Source organism: Sarcophilus harrisii, chromosome 4, assembly GCF_902635505.1.
Source record: "Sarcophilus harrisii chromosome 4, mSarHar1.11, whole genome shotgun sequence".
Lineage (NCBI taxonomy): Eukaryota > Metazoa > Chordata > Mammalia > Dasyuromorphia > Dasyuridae > Sarcophilus > Sarcophilus harrisii.
Genome location: NC_045429.1, coordinates 282,664,808 through 282,687,785, shown reverse-complemented (window position 1 = coordinate 282,687,785; position 22,978 = coordinate 282,664,808). Strand labels below are relative to the sequence as shown.

Genomic DNA, 22,978 nt, shown 5'->3' with positions numbered 1-22,978 from the left:
GATGATTTATATTTCAGAAGATGAATCAATACAATATACAGGCCAAAGACATCTTTAATCTTTCAGAGGGATTAGGCTACAAGGTACATCAGCCCCTTTCTACTGCCGCTCAATTCAGATTTCAATTTAGAGAGCTAGAGAGCCGCAGTTTTTCTCCTTCTGTCTTTCACTTGGGCTAAAGCTGTTTTCCAACCTCCATCCCAATCAAAATTCGTTTAACAGGCTGGGGCTGTGGTAATCTTGTTTACTCTTTGTTGCCTGCCTCTGGACCAGACCAGGTGAAGGGGTGGGAGGTGAAGAACCGCTGGTCTCCCAGCCTGAGGCAGAGTGAAGAGTAGGAGGGGATACAAAAGAGCCCAAGAAGTACCTGCACACAAACAGACGTGTCAACCTTGACCTGCTTTATCTGTCTCTCACGACTTGGGCCCCCACTCCCTAGACAGTCAGGCCTCGGTAAGAGAGAAATGGCCCAGAGAAATGGCAGGTAATGTCAGGGTTTGTCTTTTCCTCTACTGCCCCCTTCCAAGGCCTCAGCTGGGGCGGCTGGGAACTGAGCCCATCCATCAGCACTGCCCCACTTCCTGGGCTCCCTCCAGCCTCGGTTGCAGGAACCAGAGGCTACTTCAACTGTACAATTAAAAGGGCTTATGTGAGATTTATAGCAGGATTAGACCTGCAGGGTATTACCAACGGACAGCATTTGGACACTATGTGGTCCTTATGAAAAGCAATTATAATTCTGGGCTGTGAAAGTATAAATATATAGAGAGGCGTTAGGCAAGGTCGGGGAAGCATACATTAAGCTATTTAGAGACCTGAGCGTCAGCTGCCAGGAGGCTGGGGCACAGAGACTGAGAGGAGGGACAGGGTTAGTCAGCATTGCTGGGATATAAGGAGCAGGAAAGGGGATGGGGGAAGGGAGGCCTTTACCAGAGCCAGGCCAGCCCTGTTCCCTTCTCCCTCCCAGCACAGCGTGTGGACCCCAGAGCAAACCCCTCTTCTCTTTTTCTGGCATCTAGAAGCCTAACATCTCTGCTGGAAATGGCCCCTTGAGTAAAAAGCTAAATTAGTCTTCAGAGCTTCATCCCCTAACATCCAGAGCCCTAGAAATATATAGAAGCACAGGATGGCAAAGCCAAAGGGTTTTTAACATATTATAGAGTCCACCTGCCTCATTTTGCAAAGGAGGAATCTGAAACTCAGAAAGTGATTTTCCCAGTATCATGTGGTAAGCAGCAGCATCAGAACCCAGTCTCCTGACTGCCAGGGCAATGCTTTTCCCACAGCATTGTCTTCATACTATCCCATCTTTCTTAGGGTACCTAAATGTGGGCTGGTCCTTTCCTATTCTGCTCCTTAATTTTATTCCTCCTCCACCCCCATCAAACCTTACCTGCCCCCTTGCCCCCTTCCTTCAGAGTTCTATTGAGTTATTTTTCCTACTAAAAGGTTGATGAATGAGTTAACCTGATAGCCCTAATAGGTAACACATATGGAAACTTCAAGAGAGGCCTCCTGACAACAATGCCTTAGCTCAAAATGTGGAGATGTCCTACAATCATGGAAACTGTACTGCCCTTGGAAATCAAAGGCACTAAATTCAAATTCTGTATTTGCCACGAAATTGCTGTTGACATATTGATTAACATCTATGTATTCTGGTGTCTCATTATGAAGCGGGTTCAATTGGATGAAGTCCTAAGTCTCTTCTAGCTCTAACATTCTGTGATTCAGGTTGGGTAATTCTAAAGATAAAATCATAGGCATTGAAACAGGTGGATGGGGGGTTTTCTCAGAATCTCTCAAATCTTATCATAAAAGCAGACACTGTCTCCAAGCTTTTTGTCTGCTAAACTCCTCTATCACTCTGCGTTTCACAACCAGGTAACACAGTTCATAAAAATCTTGGTTCTAGAACCAGGAAGACCCGAGTTCAAATATGACTTTACACATTTACTAATTATGTGATTGTAAAATGGGAATAATAGCATCTGGTCAGGATTGAATGAGAGTGTTTGTAAAGCACTTAGAATAGTGTCTGTATATAGCAAATGCTTAATAAATGCTTGTTCTCTCCTCTATCCACTCCCAATGCCACATCCCAATGTACACTAGCCTACACACCCCGGCAGGCTAACTCAGCCATAACATCCACAAAGGCCATCTCCCTAACAGCCCCTGATACCTGGAACTCAACCTCACTGTTTACCCTTCACCGTCAATCAATCCACATTTATTAAACTCCTGCTATCCCTCCTAACCAGGGCACCAGAGCTCCAGTTTGCTCCTCTGTGAATGTGTAAAATCTCTGGCTGAAAGAGTCTTGGCGAGGACTGCAGGGTCCTCAATAACCATCAGTATGGCCCTGGCTGAAGAAGCCAGTGGGATGTTGGAGTGCATTGATAGAGGTTTGTGCCACAGAACCTGGATGGTGACAGCCTCCGCTGCCCGCTCAGATGAAGGCTGGAGTGATGTGTTCCCTTTGGGACGACAGATTTTCAGGACATCAACAAATGGCAACTGGGGAGAGGGTCAAACTAGTGGGAGGGCTCTAAGCCATGCTGTGCCAGGATTGGTGAAAGAAGTAGGAACATTTATGGGGAGAAACATTGTAAGGGAGAAAATGAGAGCTGCCTTCAAATATTTTAAGGGTTATTAAGATTTCTTAATAACCCTTCTTAATGAAAGGTAAAACTTATTCTGTGTAACTACCAAGAACCCAACTCCATGGAAGTTCAAGGAAACAGATTTGGGTTCCATTAAAAAGAATTTTCTAACAATTAGAACTTTCCAGTAATGGAATAGATGACTTTAATAGGCAGAAACTGCCCTATTATTGAAGGTATTCAAGAAGAAATGAGATGACCAGCTATTATAAAATGGAGTCCTGGGGAAAGGAAGAGGAGGATTAGATCCCTAAGGGTTCTTTATCTGGAGATCATAGAAGGGTAAAGGTCTAAGAGGGGGAAAGGAGGAGTTCCATGAACTTGGATGACAAAATAATCATGTCTTTGTTTCATTGAAATTAGCTTCCTTTGTAATCCTATGTAATTTACTTTATTTATTAAAAACATTATTCATCCATAGGACTCATTAGATTGCCAAAAGGATCCATGATACCAAAAAAAAAAAAAAAAAAAAAAAAAAAAAAAAAAAAAGGTTGAGCCTTTTCTATGGTCACTTCCAATTGGAAGATTCTATGAATTCTAAGAGAATTTGCGCTATGAAAGAAGTTTTTTCTGGTTGGCCCCAGAGGGCAAAACATGGAAGGCGTGCCTTGTAGAAAGGCAGAGGACCCCAAGCTGAAACGGGCTGCCTTGAGAGGTTGTCAGTTTCCCCATCACTGGAGTATTTTCAGGGTAGTTTGGATGATCATCCTATCCAGGATCAATCAGAGGGTCTTGATTAGGAGCAAATTGGGTGTGATCACTGCCAGCGTTTCTTCCAATTCTAAGAGTCTGTGAGAAATCTACCATCCAAGTACTTGAATTCAATTATGATACAAAATATATTATCGAAAAGCCTCTTTCAGACAACACAGGAATAAGAAAGCAGTGTACGTGCACCCGCAGAAGAAGAGAGTTGAACCACGCTGGACACTCCATTCCAGGTTCCTACCTCCCCCCTCAGTCCCCCCCCCAAACACACACAGACATAGACACACACCACCACGGGGTGACTGGCTCACCATCCTCACGGGACTTCTGGATGAAGGCCTCCACCCCGCTCTCGCCATAGCTTCCCTCTGAGGCCAGGGTGGAGACATAGTTCCACTTGAGAGCACGGACGATGTCCACCATGGCCTGAGCCTGGTATGTATCTGAGGGCACGACCCGGGAGAAGAAGTCATAACGGCTGTTGTCACTCAGGTCGGGAGCGGTGGAGGCGTAGCTGATCTGAGGGATCTGGGGGGACACAGAGAGACAACTCCTAATTACAGTGGCCAGAGAGAGGGCCCGCAGCCCTAGACCAGACCACCCAGCTGGTGACCCCTCTCTAACCCCCATCACCTTCCAGGGCAAATTCCCCTTGAAACATGGGTGCCCAGAGACAGCCAACATCATTCTCACCCATGGCCGCTCCACATGCGGCCTTTTCTTTCCATCCCACCCTAAGATTGCTAGACTTATCCCAGTGCCTCCTGCCACTAAATAATTCAGATAAATCCAACCAGCATTTATTAAACTCCTACTGTATGCCAGTTACTGTGCAAGGGGGGTACAAAGACAAAAAGGAAAACAATTCCAGCTTCAAGAAGCTTATATTCTATTAGGTGGTGGCAGTGAGATATAAAGTATAACAAAGTAATTTGAGGAGGAAGGCGAAATCATTAATGAGCAGAGTAATCAAGAACGCCCCCCTACCCCCATAATGTGGCACCTGAATTGAACCATGAAGGAAGTTAAGGATTCTCAGAGAAGATGAATATTTTAAGCATGAGAAATATTCTATGCAAAAGAAGATGGGAGGTGGAAAATCGAGTACAGGAAACAAGCAGGGCAGTTTGGACAGATGTACATGAATAGAAATAATGAGCAATAAGTCTAGAGCAAAAACAAATATAAAAAAGTTCCCTGTGCTCAGAAAACTTATATTCTAGTAGATGAGAGGGGAGAATAATACATTTCCACAAATACAATCATAAGATAAGATAATTTTTTAGGAGAGAGAGAGACAGAGAAAGAGACATCAGCTACTAAAAAGAGCAAGAAGAGCTCTCCCATCTCTACTGAAATTCAGATCCCCATAAGGAATACAATCAGGTTAATATGATACTAAAAGTAACAGGAAGTTGGGAAATCTAACTGAAGTTGAATATCCAAATCCATCAAGACTTCTGAGACAAGCTCCACCTGCTTCTTCTGGCTTTGCCTGTGATATACATATATAGACACTTACACATATTCTATTCATACTAACCCCCTCAGCACCCAATACAATAATAATAATAAAATAGCTAACATTTCTATGATTCTTTAGGGTTTGCGAATTGCCTTATATGTATTATTTTATTTTCACTAGTCTCTAGTATCCCCATGTTACAGATGAAAAAACTGAGCTTCAGAAAGGTTAAATGACAGTGTGGTTCAGTAAGAAAAAAAAAAAAAAAGGATTTAGTATTTAAAGGCTTAGGTTCAAATCCTGAGTCTCTATTTACTTCTTGATTGTTAGATTATATAATACTAGGTAAATATATTTATAGACAGATAAATGATAGATTCATAGATGAACAGAAAGATATATAGACAGACATATATTTATAGATATATAATAAATGACAGATTTATTGATATAGACAGATAGACAGATAGATAGATAGATAGAGCAAGCACTAGTCCAGAAATCAAGATAGACTTCAGTTCATATTTTACTTCAGACACCTATTAGCCATATGACCCTGGGCATGTTATTTACATAACATGTTATTTAACAGCCTTGATTTCTTCATTTATTAAATGGAAATAGTTATAATAGTACCTACTTCACAAGATTATTGTGAAGATCAGATGAGATAATATATGTAAAGCCTTTACAAAACATAAATAATTATACAAATGTTAGCTATATTATTTGTGTGGTCTTAGGCAAGTTGTTTAACTCCCTTTAGCCTCAGTTTCCATAATAAAATAAACTTACATTTATGTAGCATTTACTATATGCCAGGCACTGTGCTAACTGCTTTATAAGTGTTATCTCATTTGATGCTCACAACAATCCCAGGAAGTAGGCGCTATCATCCCCATTTTACAGATGAGGAAACTGAGGCAGAAGTTAGGTGATTTGTACAGAATCTCCTGGGGCTTCTTGAGTCCAAACTTGGAGCTCCAACCACTACTCCACCTAGCCACCTCAACTGTCAGATGAGTGGGGTTTGTATTAGATAACCTTGAAATATCCCTTTCAACACTACATTTATGATTATGCAATCGTTTGCCCAGAATCAAAGAATTAATACTGTGTATACTATGGCAAAAAAAAAAAAAAAAAAAAAAACTATTGCAAATCAAGAAAAGACCATATAAAAATAACTGCTAATTATTTAAATAATCATACCCTTCCTGTCTATCATATAAATTGTTAATCCAATTTATTTAGGCTACATGATTCTATCTAGACCTTGAAGTGCCTTGAAAGCCATCTAATCCAACCTCCTCATTTTTGCAAATGAGGAAACTGAGACATTGCCCATTGGACACAGGTAGTAGACTAATTCAGAAGTTCCAGTGTCTAGAGGGGCAACTTTGGAGTCAATGAAACATAGGGTTCTATCTTATCTCTCACACTCTGTGTGATGTAGAACAAATGAATTAATCTTTCAGGACCCTGGGCAGCTCTCTATAAATATAAGTTACAGAATAACTTCAGGAGCTTTCTATCACCTCCCAGAATGATTTTTTGACAGAGTAAAAGAGGCCATTCTCAGGGCAGCTAGGTGGTGCAGTGGTTAGAGCATCAGCTCTGAAGTCAGAAGGACCTGAATTCAAATCTGACCTCAGACACTTAATATTTCCTAGCTGTGTGACCCTGGGCAAGTCACTTAACCCCAGTTGTCTCAGGGGGAAAAAAAGAGGCCATTCTTTGCCTCATTTTTACCTAGCCTTAATCACTGATTGAGCATTGCCTCAGACAAACTGAGACTTGGAAAAGACCTTAGCTCAAAAAGGCCAAAGTCTCCCACTATATCTGGGCCATCTCCAGTCATTCTAATCTATATCTGGCTGCTAGATACAGATGGTTCCAAAGGAGAAAGTGAGGCAGGTGATTTTGCACAGGCCTCCCTCACTTATATCCAATTCATGGCATCTTCACAATGCCATGGTCCTCCTTGAGAATGAAGAACAAACAACAACAACAAAGTTCTTCATAGCTTCCACCTCCCATCACTTTTTTTTCTCCCATCACTTTTGTAGTCCTCTCTTGCCTTACACACACACACACACACATACACTCTCACACACTCACACTTACTCTTCAATCCAATGCTGCAATGTTCTCCCTTCTCCTTTCCCCCTTCTGGCTTTCTTAAAGTTCTAGTTAAAAGCCTACCTTTTCTGGAAAGCCTTTCCTGATTTCCTTTTAATTCTAGTGCCTTCCAATTATTTCCCATTTTATCCTATATATAGTTTGCTTGTAAATAATTGTTTGCATACTGTCTTTCCCATTAGACTGTGAGCTCCTTGAAAACATGGGCTGACTTTTGCTTTTCTTTGTACCCCAATATTTACCACAATACCTGGCATATAACAGATACACAGTTAATATATTTTTATTGTTATTATATTATTATGACTGACTAATATACATTGATGGAGGAACTTTTCCTCACCAACAGTTATTTACATTAATGAAATCAGAGGTAAATACCATCTTGCCCCCAAAGGAGATTCTTTAAATTTTATTGAAGAATATAAAATAGCAGTACCTACACAAACCAAGTCTCCATTACCCAGAATTATACAGCTGTACTACAACCTGACCCCCATTCCTACTTTTCCCAAAAGAAGAGTCCTAAAAAATCTTTAACATATGTAATGAGCTAGAAGAGCAAGCCTAGGAAAATTAATTCCACTAACTGAGATTATTCAGCCTTTATTTGGAAGCTGTATGGTAGAAGGGATCTTAAGATGTCAGTTCATCCCTCTGCCTCCAAGTCGTGTTTGTTCTCCCAACCTCTGTCCAAATAGTCTCTGGAAAGGAAATTCTACTATCTCACAGTCCCCACCTCTAATTTCAACTCCTCCCTCTGGTCTTGGTTGCTCTCCATCCTAACAATGAAAAGAGAGAAATATACCAGGGGAACTGGAGGAGACCTTCAATATTACCTAATTCAAGTCCCTCATTTTAAAGTAGTGGAAATCTTCCAGAAAAGATGGAATGACTAGCTCAATATCACATAGAAAAATCAGAGACAGACCTTGGGCTCTTTATTCAATTAATTAAAGGGTGAAGAAACCCCTTCTACTTCCACCCCAGTTCTTCAAATGTCACCAACCCTACTGAGATTTTCCTGGGGTGATAGAAGGTTTCAGAAATCCATCTCAATCAAGGAAATAGTGGATTTGGCTATCCAAGGTTGAGGGATTTTCTCTAAAAAGTCTTCCCTGGTTAGTGCTATCCCATTCTTCATCCTTTGAACTTGCATGTGAGCAATTATTTTATGTTTAAGGGGAATGGGAATGGCTCACTGAATTTGCTTGTGGGTTAGCCCCCAAATCTTTTCATTTCAATTCCTCTTGTTCAAAAATTATTTTTACTGAAAGTTCCTAGGCAGGGACTCCAAGGTAGTCAGGCAATCAACAAGCATTTTCAAAATGCCTGCTGTGTTCCAGGTACTGTGCTAATTACCAAGGATACAAAGAAAGACAAAAAAAGACTTTGCTTTTAAAGAATTCACAATCCAATGAGGAAGACAACAATGCAAACAACTATGTACAAACAAGATAGATACAGGATAAATTGGAGATAGTCTCAGAGGAAAAAACTCTAGTCATAGAAGGTGAGATTTTCGAGGCAACTGGGTGGCACAGTGGAAGGAGGACCTGAGTTCAAATGCAACCTCAGACACTTAGCTGTGTGACCTTGGGCAAATAATTTAACCCTAATTACCTCCTTAAAATAAATAATATTTATTATTTATAAATAAATACTTATATTTATTTATTAAATAAATATTATAAATAAAAATAATACATATATACATAATCTTTTTAAAATTACATTATGCTGAGATCTGACCAACATGGGGATATGTTTTGCTTCATTGTATATTTGTTATAAGAGTTTTGTTTTTTCTTTTTTTTCCCCTCACTGAAGGAGAAAGGGAGGTGAAGAAAGAAAATCAATGCTTGTTAATTGGAGGGGGGAAAGATTTAATTTAAAAAGAAATGAAATAGCTTTTAAATTTAAAAAAATAGACTGTGGCGGGGCAGCTAGATGATGAATTAGATAGTGCACCAGCCCTGGAGTCAGAAGGATCTGAGTTCAAATCCACCCTCAGACACTTAACATTTACTAGTTGTGTGACCCTGGACAAGTCACTTAACTCCCAATTGCTTCAGCAAAGAAAAATTGATAATAATAAATAGACTGTGAGATTTTAAGTGAGTCAGGGAAGCTTGAAGGCAGAATGAAGCAGGAGAATTCCAAGCCTGGGGGCCAGCCAGGAGATGGAAAGTCTTGTGAAAGGAACATCACAAGAAGTTGGGCTTTAAAGGGCAAACAGAGGATTTTATCTTTGATCCAGGAGATAACAGGGAATCACTGGAGTTGGTTGTGTTGAGATGTAGCATGATCAGACTCAAGCAAAGGAAGATGACTTTGGTATTTAGATAGATAATGAACTGGAGTAGGGAGAGACTTGAGATAGAGTCCAACCAACAGGCTTGGGCAATGGTTCAGGAGTAAAGTGATAAAAGCCTGCACCAGGTTAATAACTATGTGAATGGGGGAAAAGGGATGTATATGAGAAAAGGGGGATATATATGAGAAATGTTCTGAAGGTAGAAATGACAGAATTTGGCAATAAATTGGGTATGTGGGATAGGTGTGAAGGAGGAGTCACAACTCTGCCATTGTAAGCCTACAACAGTGGGAAGATGGTGGTGCCTTCTACTATAATAGAGAGGTCCTAAAAAATAGGACTATATGTAAGGGGGACTGGGGGACTCTATTTGCCATTTGTTGCATTGGGGTGAATGTGGGAATATCCATTTTGAGATGTTTAACTATGACTGGTTATTAGGAAAGTGGTTAGGACTGGATAAGTAAATTTGAGAATCATCAACACAGAGATGATGGTTGAATCCATGGGAGCTGATGAGATCACCAAATGAAATAATATAGAAGACAAAGAGAAGAAATATGTATCAGTGTAGAGTGAAGTGTGCAGGAACTTGGAAAACAATATATACAATGATTATCGCAATATAAAGAAAAAGAAAGAAAGTAGATACCATATGTTGCATAATTATAATGTCCTCGCTTGACCCTGGAGAAAAGATGAGGATTTAAGCCTGTCTTCTTTGCAAAGTCAGGAGACTATAAGTATGACATATTACATATATAATCAGATTTTATTAATGTGTTGGATAGTTTTATTGGATTGGTCTTTTTCCCCATTATATTTTTATGCTTTGCTACAAGGACTATACAGAAATTGCATACATACAAATTACATACAGAAATTAAAGGGATATAAAAACAAAAAATACTTAAAGAATCATTGTAGAAGGATTAAATTCCCTGAGGAAGAAGAATAACTTGAAGGGAAGTCCCAAAGGTACGTCCTTCACACATTTCCCATCTCAACTTACTCTCCAAACTGATCCATCTTCTCACCAGCAGAATTATTCCTAAGAGAGTAAGTACCCTTTTTCTAATCCCATCTTTCTGTATCTCCTTTAAGTTTTTTCTTCCCTTGTTATGATGTAAGCTTCTTGAAAAAACAAGGACCATCTTGCTTTCTTTTTTTTGTATTTTGTATACCTGGTTCTTAGCATAGTGACTAGAATATTTGTTGTTATTAAGTTATTTTCAGTCATAGCTGACTTTTTATGACCCTATTTGGGGTTTCCTTGACAAAGATACTGAGTGGTTTGCCATTCCTTTCTCAAGATCATTTTACAGATGAGGAAACTGAGGCAAACAAGAAAGCTAGTAAATATCTGGGGCTGGACTTGAAACCATGAAAATGAATTTTCCTGATTCCAAACCCAATGCTCTATCCATGGGTACCACAAATGCTTAATAAATCTTTTATCTATTTATCTACCTATGGGAAAGGTGGGGAAAGGAATAGACTGGTCATACTTAATGTGGGATTATCAACCAGGCAATGCTCCCTTCTTCTGTGTCCCCATCTTCTCTTCCCCTATTTCCCCTCTGCCCCCAAAATCTCCCCAGCACCATCACCACATTGTCTGTGAGCTGGTGACAACTACTCTGAACACTAAAAGGATGCAGGTTTTTTGCAAAGAGAAATGAGTAGGCCAATCAGCACTAATATTCCTTCAGATATGTATTTCAGTTATTAGGACCATGGGATTAGACAGAATTGCTGAAAAAAAAAAGAATCATTTCAATCCTTGAAAAATATTACCTATCCCCAGCATACCCTTTTACTAAATGACGCCTGAAATTTCTTTATAAAGAACCAAGCTGACCCAAAGGAGTTGGTGTTTTTTTCCTGTTGTCAAGCAACTTTCTCTTGGTGGTTCTCCTCTGTTTCTATCTCTCAGTCTTGTTGCCTCCCTCATTATTCTGTTTGTTTGCATTTCTCATTCTCTGTTTCTGCCTTTCTCTATTCCTTCTCTTTTTCTCTCTCATTTTTCTTTCTCTCTGTGTGTCTTCTCTTTTCTGTACTTTGTATTTGTCTCCCTGACCCTTTCTTTTCTCCCCGCTTCCCTGTTTCCTTCACTTTCTCTACTATTTCTTCCTATCTCATTATTTCTCTCTCTCTCTCGGTCTCACCTTTCCCCATATTCTCCCATTTCTCTCTCTTCTCTCTGCCTGCCATTCTGTTTATCATTCTCTTCTTTCTTCCTCTCTTCTTTGTTCTCCTCACCTCTCCACTCTGTCTCCATCTCTTTCTATGTCTCCCCCATTCCTTTGTGTCTCCACCTCCTTCTGCCTTCTCCCTTCTTCTGTGTCCCCATCTTCTCTGTATCTCCCCCGTCCCCCAAATCTCCCCAGCACCAGCACCACATTGTCTGTGAGCTGGTAACAACCACTCTGAACACTAAGAAGATCCTGTAGTCTGCTTTTCCTCCCTCTCCAGCCCTGATCCTTCCTCTGTAGGTGGTGAGATATTCCCATTCCCCAACTGGTGGTTATTTGGGTTCCAATCTGGTTTGTGCCAGTGGGGCTCGACTCAGCTCAGTCTCCCTCTGTAGTCACAGCCCAACAGGGAAGGAATAACACTAGTTTAACCTTTTGCATTCATCTCACAACTGTTCCTCACAGAAGCAAAGAGGAGATGCTTTCTTCCCATCTTTGTCTTAGTCTTTTCTTAGTTTCCCTGAATCTTCCCTTGGTTTGGATAATCTTCCATCATTTTGGAATGCCCTGACTTTTACATACCAATAATAAGATACTGATAAGTGTAGTATAGTAGATGCTGAACTGGGCGTGCATTTAGGAAGACCTTGGGTTCAAATGGTGCTTCAGACACTTACCAATTGACCAATGTCAACTCACCTCATCTATAAAATAAGGGGTTGAACTCAATAGCCTACAAGAACCCTACAAGTTTTCTATCCATAATCCTGTGATTTCTCATCTTTGTTTATCAAAGCCTTCCTCTTCCTTCAAGGCCCAACAACAAGCAGAACCATGCTTCCCTCATCTCCCCAGTCAAAAATGCTCTCACTTCCCCTAGGATTCTTGGAGTACCTCGTATATACGTCTCTGATGGTACTTTGAAATAATTTCTAAGATGCTTTTAAGTGCTTTCCAAAGAAATTTCTTAGAAACCACCTTATGGAATGGATAATACAAGTGTTATCCTGCATTAGCAGAGGAAATTGAGAGATCTGCAGAAAAGTGACTTCTCCAAAGTCACACAAAGGGTACATCTGGTGGGTTTTGCTGACTTTAGATCTATCTATTGTTCTTCTGCTACACTTTCAAATTATACTTTGTGTGGAGTTACTTGTTTCCTGGTTTTTGATCCAATCTCATTAGGAAAGAAATAAGAAAACAAGCATTTGTATATTATATTTACATATATTATATATATATATATATATATATATATATATATATATATATATATATATTTAGCATACACAGTGTGCTAAAGGCTTTACAAATTTCATCTCATTTGATCCTTACAACAATCTTGGGAGATAGATGTTACTATTGTCCCCATTTATAGATGAAGAAACTGAGGTAGGCAAATTAAGTTGACTTACCAGGGTCACACATAAGCATTTAAGACTGAATTTGAATTGAAGTCTTCCTGATTTCAGGCTCAACACTCTATATACGATACCACCTCACTGCCTCAGCCAATAAGGCAGGAACTCTATTTTATTTATCTTTATATCTTCTCCAGGTCCTAACACAGTGCCTTACACAGAATCTGTTCTCAGTTAATATTTGTTTTAAATAAAGGAGTGAAACTCCTTCATTTCCTTAGTGACAAAGATGTCTAAGTTGTTAGCTTACAGCAATAATGAAGAGGAAAGCTGAGGATATTTCTCTGAGTGTATCTGAGTGCATTTATGTTGTCTGAGACTATGAGCATATATGTGGATCTGGGCCACTTAAATCCATGGTAAAGCACTTTGGTGGGATTTTTTTAATTAAATTTTATTTTATTTTCAAACAAAGATCAATCTTAATAAATAAAAGCTCAATAAAAGCACTTTGCAAACCATAGTGCTATGTAAATGTTAGCTATTATTATCATGGAAAACTGTTCCCTGACCACAGATAATACTCCAGGCTCTAGGCAACCATGTGATTATAATTATAATTATATTCATTATTATCATTAGACCTTACATCTGGATAGCTTTTTAAATTTAAAGCTTTTATACCCACTCTCTCATTTGAGCCCCAAAACCAGCTCTTTGAGGTAGGACAAGTATTATCCCCATTATACAGAGAAACTGAGGCCCAGAGCAATAAAACTGCTATACCAAGATCCCTAAAGTGGCAGAGCCAGGCTCGATTTCAGGTCTCCCAACTCCCTACATTCTACCTCAACACCCACGTTGTTGGCCATTATAGTCATTGGGAAGAAAAGCAGATCAGGGCAGTGCCTTCCCACCACAGAAGAAACAAGGAGCAAGGTCTTCATACTGCCCAGGTACAGTGTCCCCAGGTACAGCAGTCAGAAACATTGTGATGGCAAGTGTGTTTAGGATGCCTTGTCCTTTACCTACAAGATTACAGGGTTCTTGTGGGATAGGAAAAATATTGAAAAAAAAAAGGAAAAATCCCTTTAGGCACCTATCCACCCAATCCCACCCATTCTTCTCTCTCTCTCTCCTTCTTTCTCTCCCTCCTCTCTCTCCCTCCCTCCCTCCCTCTTTCTCTCTCTCTCTCTTCTCTCTCTCTCTCTCTCTCTCTCTCTCTCTCTCTCACAAAGAATTTAGAGATTTGGAAAACATTGGAAAAGTGAAACAAGGAAACCTCTCTCTTTTATTTTCTCTCACTTTCTGTCTCTGTCTTTTTCTCTCTCTTTCTCTCTCTTCCTCTCCCTCTCACTCACTGTCTCTTTCCTTCTCTCTCCCTCCTTCCTGATTACCCTCTCTCCCTCTTTCTCTTTCTCCTTCCTTTCTCTTTCCCTCTCTTTCTGTTTTTTCTTTCTCTCATTTTTTTTGTCTCTCTCCCCCATCTCTGTCTCTATTTTTTCTTTTTTTCTTTTATTCTCTCACTCTCTCTCCTCTTTATCTCTTGTTCTCCTCCTCTCAATCTCCTGCCTTCTTGCCTCTCTACCTTCTTTTTCTCTTTTTCCCTCTCTCCCTTCTCTCTCTTATTTCTGTCTTTGCCTTCTCTCTCTCCTCTTCTCTTCACTCTTTTTCTCTCATCGTCGTTGTCGATGATTGCATAGTAAACTGTACTCAGGCCATGGTCTCCCCTTCCCACATAAGAATGACAGAGCCACACACAAAACATCCTTGGATATACACTTTGAACTTTTTCTCTACTTCCCAACCCAACAAGCCCACCAAAATGTCTCCCTCCCAAGTTCTCTGGCACAGGTTGTCTGAACTCTACTTAGCAAGTTCCTGTTCCAGTCATGTCCCCATTTGGGGTTTTCTTGGCAAAAATACTACAGTAATTTGCCATTTCCTCCTCCAGCTCATTTTATAGATGAAAAAACTGAGGCAAACAGAGTGAAGTGATCACACAGCTAGAAAGTATCTTTTGAACTCAGGATGACAATTCTTCCTGACTCCAGGCTTGGCACTCTATATACTGTGCCACTGTAGCATAGGTAACTTTGAATGATGGATCATCTTTTCCTGGCCATGTCCTTTCTCCTCTAGACAATAAACTCCTTGAAGGCAGGAACAAGGTTATCTTCAGTGAAAGATAATTGCTAAATGTTTGTAGCAGCCCTTTTTGTATTGGCAAGAAACTGTAAACTGAGGCGATGCCCATTAGTTAGAGAATGGCTGAATAAGTTATGGTATATGAATGTTATGGAATATTATTGTTCTGTAGGAAATGACCAGCAGGATGAATACAGAGACTTGGAGAGACTTACATGAACTGATGCTAAGTGGAATGAGCAGAACCAAGAGATCATTACAACAACAAGATTATACAATGATCAGTTCTGATAGACATGGCTCTCTTCAACATGAGATGATTCAGGCCAATTCCAATGGTCTTGTGATGAAGAGAACCATCTGCGCCCAGAGAGAGTACTATGAAAACTGAGTGTGGATCACAACATAGTATTTTCAGTCTTTTTGTTGTTGTTTGCTTGAATTTTTTTTCTTTCTCATTTTTTTCCTTTTTGATCTGATTTTTCTTATATAGCAGGATATTTATGGAAATATTATAGAAGAATTGCACAAGTTTAACATATATTGGATTATTTGCAGACTAAGGGAGGGGGTTGGGGGGAGGGTAAAAATTTGGAGCACAAGATTTTGCAAGGGTGAATGTTTAAAATTATCCATGCATATATTTTGAAAATAAAAAGCTTTAATTTAAAAAAAGAAAAGGAAAAAAGAGATAATTGCTGATTGATCCTTACCTCTGGTTCTTGAATTCCCAGTTTCTTTCAAAACTTTGTGAGCTGCCCTCCCCTCAATTATCTTCTCTTTATTTTTTTTTTTTTGGCAAGGCAATTGGGGTTAAGTGACTTGCCCAAGGTCACACAGCTAGTACGTATTAAGTGTTTGAGGTCAGATTTGCTCTCAGGTACCCCTGACTCCAGGGCTAATGATCTGGTCACTTGTTGCCCCAATTATCTTCTCTATATTTTGTAAAGAAATAAATAAGGAGGTCAAAAACAATGAGGTCAAAATATACCTAGCAGCGCTTTCTCTTTTTTCCTTTTTGTTAATTTTTATTTTATTAAAGCTTTTTATTTTCAAAATATGGTATATGAATCATCTGAATCACCATGAATGTGCAGTCCTCAACCATTCTGGAAAATACTGACTCATTTACTAGTTGTGTCACTCTGGACAATTCATGTACCTCAGTTTACTCATATGAAAAATGCTTAGGGAGGTAAGTGGGCTCAATGGTCTTTAAAGTCTTCTTAATCCCTAAGATTGCATTTTTTTTTAAAGTGGCTAAACTGCCTATACCCTTTGACCCAAACATTCCAGAGGGATCAAAGACAGAAAGATTTTATATCAATCAGTCTTTTTATGTTAGGAAAGAACTGCAAATAAAATCAGTATAGGAATGGGAATGACTAAATAAGTAGTGGTAGTCAAATATAATAGAGTTTGTTGTCAATCAGTCACGTCTGACTTTTTGTAACCCCATTTAGAATTTTCTTAGTAAGATACTGGAGTGGTTTGCCATTTCTCTCTCCAGCTCATTTTACAGATGAGAAAACTGAGGCAAATAGGGTTAGTGATATGTCCAGGGTCACACAGCTAATTAGTATCTGAGACCAGTTTTGTGCTTAGGAAGCTGAGGCTACAAGACCAGCATTCTACCCACTGCACCACCCAGGTGCTCAATGTAAAGGAGTATTGCTGTGCTATAGGAAATTATAAACAAAAAAGAATTTAAAGAAGATTTGGAAAACATTAGAAAAGTGAAATAACAATGACACTAGAAGAATGTAATTGAAAATAAGGATAACAAAAAACAAGTCCAAACACTTTGTACACTATCCTATTGGACAAGCTAGGTCCAGAGAAAAAGATTTTAAAAAACACACACCTCTCATCCTTTTTTATAGGATGACATAACAGGGGACTCTGGCTGAAAAACATTATACATCCTGTCAAATATATTTGATATCTTACTTAAATTTTGCCCCATTGCTTTTTGCCTTTTACTCTTTTATACTTTGTTAGAGAAGCTGATTCACTGAGAATAGGATTGGGGAGGAACATTAAAAAAAACAAAGAATATTGATAAATAAAACTTTTAATCCAATTTTGTCTTTGCCACTTATTTAGCTGTATAGTCCTCACCAAATCCTTTCTCTAGGTCTCAGTCCCTTCTGCTATAAAATTAAGAGGGTTGGACCAAATGATTTCTAAGGTTCTTTGCTGCTCTTTACCCTCTGAAAAGTATCTATAAGATATCTAGCAGTCAGTCTCCAGGTAGGGGGTGAGGGGTAGGCCTGGGGCCGGGATTGGAGTTGGAGCTAGAGCCAGAGATGAGACTTGCAGAGATTTTCTGAGCCCTTTGCTGTACAGACGGGGCCAAAATAGGCTCTGGTTTTTGCTGCTTCTTCCTCTCTCTTTTGATCTTCAGCTCTCAGGTGCCTATACAATGGCCCAGCTCCTGCATCAGCTATTTTCTCAGATAAAAGGCAATGATGCTTTTAGGTACATGAAAGCTAGAGCAGTCAGGGAATTCACATTTTAGAAAAAGCAGACAAGGTGAGGGAAGAAAGAGCCTGCCTCTCCAAAGGGCTTTAGGCAGGGCCCAGGAAAAGATAGCTCAGCCTGTCAAGTCCACCTCTCCTCAGACATTTCCCTGACAAGGTTAGGCTGATCTGGCAGAGGCCCATGATCCCGGACATGGGGCCAGAAGAGTCCTCTTGCAGAACCCTTGTGAGACAGAAAAGAGACTGAAAAGAGACAACCCCCACCCCAATAACTGTTTAATCCATTCTGCTCCCTTCCTTCTCTTCTCCCTTCTTTCTCATTCCTTTCTCCTCTCCTCAAGCATAGTCTTATATTTCAAAGGTCATTGTCAAGTATTAATTTATTCAGTGACTATGTGTATATGTTTTTAATAGGAGAAGCAATGAATTGTCATGAAAAGAGACCTAATCAGAGGAATTGAATTCAAAACCCACCTGAAACACTTGCTATATAACTAGGGACAAATCACTTTCCCTCTGTCTTCCTCGTGAGACCACAACCCTAGAATTAGAAGGGGATTTAGAGAGAATCCCCATTTTAGAGGGGGAAACTGAGGCCCAGGGGAGGTAAAGCAACCTCTCCAATCCATTGCAGAATTGGAACCCAGCCCTTTTAAGTCCACAGCTAAGTACTCTTCCCATCTCCCATTTCCTTTTGCTGACTTCAGTTTCTTTATCTGTAAAATGGGGATAATAATAACCAAGGTGGTGTGTGACTCAAAAGAGATCACGATATAAATTGCTTTGTAAATCTAAGAGCCTAATATAAATGTCAGCTCCTGTTACGACTGTCTCCTTGCCTGCTTCTCTCTCTGTTTCTCCTTTCCCTACCTCCTCATTCTCTATTTCTTTCATAGTCAGCTGCTTCCAGTGCCCAAATTACTCCACTGCTAAGTAAGGAAATCTCAGGGTACAAGCAATATACAAATGAGATTACGCTAGGTACAAAGTTTCCAAGGCCCAGTACAGTCTGACTCAACCACCCATTAATCAGTCTCTTGAGTCAAGCTAAAGGTGGGCAGAAAAAAGGGAGGATGGAGCTACGGTTAGAGAAGGAATGGCACTGTCCTGGAAGCTCTCCAAGCAAGCTCAGGCACAAAGGGGTCTGACCTATTACAAAATGCTCTTATCCCAGCTCCATTCAAGACTGGCCTGGCAGGAACTCTCCTACCAAGTCCAATCTGTCACTGCTCATCCGTCAATTGCAAAACTGACAGCACTAGGGGGAACAGTGAGGGCAGTACTAGACTTGGGGTCCAGAACACTTGAGTTCAAATTCTGCTTTGTTTAACTTCCTAGTTATATGACCACTCACTTTATCACTCACCTCGGCCTCAGTCTCACCATCTATGAAAATGGGGATGACAATACCTATCTCACCAGTCTGTCGTGAAAAGACATATTTTAGATGCTGTACAATCTTAAAAGATTATCTGCAAACGCTATCAATGACTAATGCTAGGCTGTGCTCTGATCAAGTGAGAGATATTTCCGCTGTCCATAGTCTCTGGACCCCTGCCTCAATCACAGAAATTACCCTAAATTAACCTTTCTCTATCCAGGGCACACCACCATACTAGGTCAACTCCCCTGTTTTAAACTTTTCCTGGACAGGCTCCATGACACTCATCTCTCATTCTAAGGTCTCTCTCATCTCCATGTGGCCCCTGTATTCCCCATGCCCTCCATCAGCATGCTGTTTGTCTACCCCTCATTCTCTAACATGATTCCTACCCTTTCTTCATTCTGACCCTAAATTGGCTACCGATGAATCTTTGCCACCTTAAAACCTATCATAAAACTCATGGACCATAATACTTGCAGGCTGGAAAAAATATTTGAGATTGTCTAATCAAGGGAATGGCAACCTGATACTGGAGAAATTTGTCAAGGGGGTATGGGAAATACCTGGTAAATAGCTCATTAATACTATTGAAATTAATCTTTTTTATATTTATGCGTATGGTAAAAATCTATCATTTATTTCCTTTCATGTTAAATAAAAAGTACAAGCAAGTTTACTAAAAGCCAAAGGGTACCCATAGGAAACAAATATTTGTTGAACATAAATATTATGTACCAGACACTACATGAAGTGCTTTAAAAATATTATTTTGTTATATTCTCACAACAACCCTGGGCAGGGGGCGGGGTTGGAGGGGGGTTGGAGGGGGGGATAAGAGGCTATTATTATACCCATTTTACAGATGAGGAAACTAAGGCAAACAGGCCAGGTGACTTGCCCAGAATCGCACAATTAATAAACATTTGAGGCCAAATTTGAACTCTGATATTTCTGACCCCAGATTCAATGTTCTTTCTATTCTTAGTGATAATCTAAGGCTAGGAACCCCTGAACCCTTCCTTTGAGTTTCAGAGCCAGAACTAGAACATAGTCTACTGACTTCTAGCTCAGAGTACATTCCTATTACCTCTGTTTAGAAAGAGGAAGAAAAAAAATGATGAAATTCATCTTGAGGATAATGCTAGCAACTTCCAAGTGAGTTATGCAGCATCCAAGGCCCCTCCTGCATGACCTCTAGATGGATCTATTCATAAAATCACACATTTAGAGGTGGAAAGGTCCTCAGAGGCCAATGGCCTCATTTTACTGGTGAGGAAACTGAGGCCCAGAGAATGAATTAAATGGCTTGCCCAAGATGTTTTCTGACACCTAATCTGGAGCTCTTTCCACTATGCTATGAGGCAGCTAAGTGGTAGAGAAATGAATGGAACAAATCAGGAGGAAATGAGTTTAAATGCAACCTTAGACACCTAAAAGTTCTATGATCCTGGGTAAATCACTTAACCTCTGCCTCAGTTTCCTCAACTGTATAATGGGAATAATGACAGCACCTACCTCTAATGAGAAAATATTGCTTAGTATGTAATAGGTACATGTTCATTCTCTTCCCACTCTGTGCAACACTGCCCTGTGCTCTAGGGAAAGACAAGAGATTTCTTGGGGTAGGAGAAAGAGCATAGACTTGGCTCTGCTGTTTGACCAAGTCACTTCCCCTTCTCTCAGAATCGATCATTCAATCAATAAACATTTGCACATCAGCTCATTTGGTCACAGGTCATAGGTGGAAAAAAACTTTGAATCATATTTATTTATTTAATATTTTCCCCAGTTAAATTTAAAACAATTTGTATAGTTATATATTTATAAACTTTTGGAGGCAGCAGAATGGCACAGTGGATAGTATACCAGCCCTGGAGTCAGAAGGACTTGAGTTCAAATCTGGCCTCAGACATTTAACATTTACTAGCTGTGTAATTCTGGGCAAGTCACTTAATCCCAACTGCCTCTAAAATATATATATATATATAAAACTTTTTTTATAAGATAAGAAATTACATGTGAAGTTATGTAAAACATTTCCATAAAAGTTACATTGTGAAAAAAACATGGATCTCCCACCCTAACATAAAAAATCCCTCAATAAAAATAAAGTTTAAAAAAGATAGAGAAAGTATGATTCAATCTCTATTCAGACATAATCAATTTCTTCTCTGAATATGAATAGGATTTTTCATCATAAGTCCTTCAAATAGTCATGGATCATTTTACTGCCAAGAATAGTAAAGTCATTTATAGATGGTCATCCCAAAACATTGCTGTTACTTTGTATACAGTATATTTCACTTTGTTTGAATTCATGGAGGACTTTTCAGGTTTGTTTGTTTTTTTAAGCATTCTGCTGGTCACTTCCCATAGAACTATATTCCATAACAATTATACACTACAATTTATTTAGCCATTCTCCAATTGATGGGCATCCCTGGAAAGGGACCTTGGAGGCTAGGAAGTCTAGTCCCCTCATTTCACAGATGAAGAAACTGATGCAACTTGCCCAGAGTCATATAGCTAGTAAGAGTCTGAAGCAGGATTCAAATTCAGTTCCTCATCTGTAAAATAAAGGGTTATGGTCTGGTCATTTTCAATTATGTCTGACTCTTCCATACCTCATTTGGGGTTTTCTTGGTAAAGATACTAGAGTGGTTTGCCATTTCTTTCTCCAGCTCATTTTACAGATAAGGAAACTTAGGCAAGCCAGGTTAAGTGGCTTGCCCAGAGTCACACAGCTAGTAAGTATCTGAGGTTAGATTTGAACTTAGGATGATGAATCTTCCTGACTCCAGGCCTAGGACTCTATCCACTGCAACACCTAGCTTCCCATAAAATTTCTAAGATCTCTTCTTGCTCTAAGTCCTTAATTCTAAGAGTGGTAACTAGGACAGCCTCCATTGTGCAAGGACTCTGCCTCTTGAGGGAGTCCCTGCTATTGTAGCTAGGAAAAGGGACGATCCTGGACCCTTCCAAGCTATCTGCTTCCTAGCAAAGAAAAAAGGCTCCCAGTCCTTTGCTGAGATTGGTTGAGAAATTGAAGAATAAAACTATTTTCTGCTAAGGATCCGTTGTAACTTTTCTGAGGACCCTAGGAAGTTTAGGGTTGTCAGAACAGAAGGCTAGGATTAGCAATAGGAAGATCTAAATTCAAACCCTACTCTGAGAATTAGCTGTCCATGGGTATCTTCTCTGTGACTGCTTCCTCATCCCTAAATTAAGGCTACTGATCTCTGCATTGCCTACCTAACAGAGTTGTTTTGAAGCTCAAAGGAAATTAAAGAAAACTATTACTATTCTTTATGGTAATTCTTATTTGGGAAGAGGCTGGGACACATTTATCCAAGAGTTCCTAAACTATTTCACTCAATTTCCTCAGATATGCCCTCTTAAGTGTATCCCCCTCCTCTCCCATCTCAATCTGAGCTCCATGGGGAAATGACCTCCAAAAGACCTCTTGTCAATCAGTCAGGCAATGAGTATTCATTAAGCACTTACTATGTGCCAGGGCCTATGCCAAGCTGGGGAGATTCAAAAAGAGGAAAAAAATAGCATCTACCCTCAAGGATCTCACAATCTAAAAGGAAAGACAACAAATACACAAATTATGTACAAACAAGCTATTTATTTATTGAGATATTTCAAATTTGTCCGATTTTTCATGATCCCATATAGGGTTTTCTTGGCAAAGATACTGGAATGACTTGCTGTGTCTTTCTCCAAATCATTTTACAGATGAGGAAATTCAGGCAAACAAGATGAAGTGTTTTGCCCAGATACACAAAACTAATAATTCTTCCTGAGGGAGATTTTGAACTCAGATCTTCCTGACTCTAGAATCAGTAATCCAATTAGCAGCAAAGTAAGGGCAGGATAAATAGGAAGTAAACAAGAAAAGGAAGGCACATGAATTAGTTTTAAGGAGGACTGGGAATGGTTTTCTGTAGAAGATGAAATTTTGTATAGGATTAAAGGAAGTCAGGGAAGGTAATAGGTGAAGAGGAGGAGGGAAAACATTCCAGGCATGGGGGTACAATCAGAGAAAATGTATTTGGCATTTCTGGCTTCCTATGGTCACATAGATAATGAGCAATATTGAA

At 39.6% G+C, this 22,978-nt stretch overlaps 1 protein-coding gene across 4 annotated transcripts in view; it reads right to left on the bottom strand.

Annotated features, from left to right (window-relative positions):
* Window positions 1–22,978, bottom strand: part of GRM4 (glutamate metabotropic receptor 4) — a 314,992-nt gene that overhangs the window by 176,802 nt on the left and 115,212 nt on the right. For all 4 annotated transcript variants that reach the window (XM_031965046.1, XM_031965049.1, XM_031965048.1 and 1 more), the window contains exon 3: window positions 3,689–3,905. In XM_031965046.1, coding sequence (XP_031820906.1) covers window positions 3,689–3,905 — 217 coding nt within the window. The remainder of the gene's footprint in view (window positions 1–3,688; window positions 3,906–22,978) is intronic.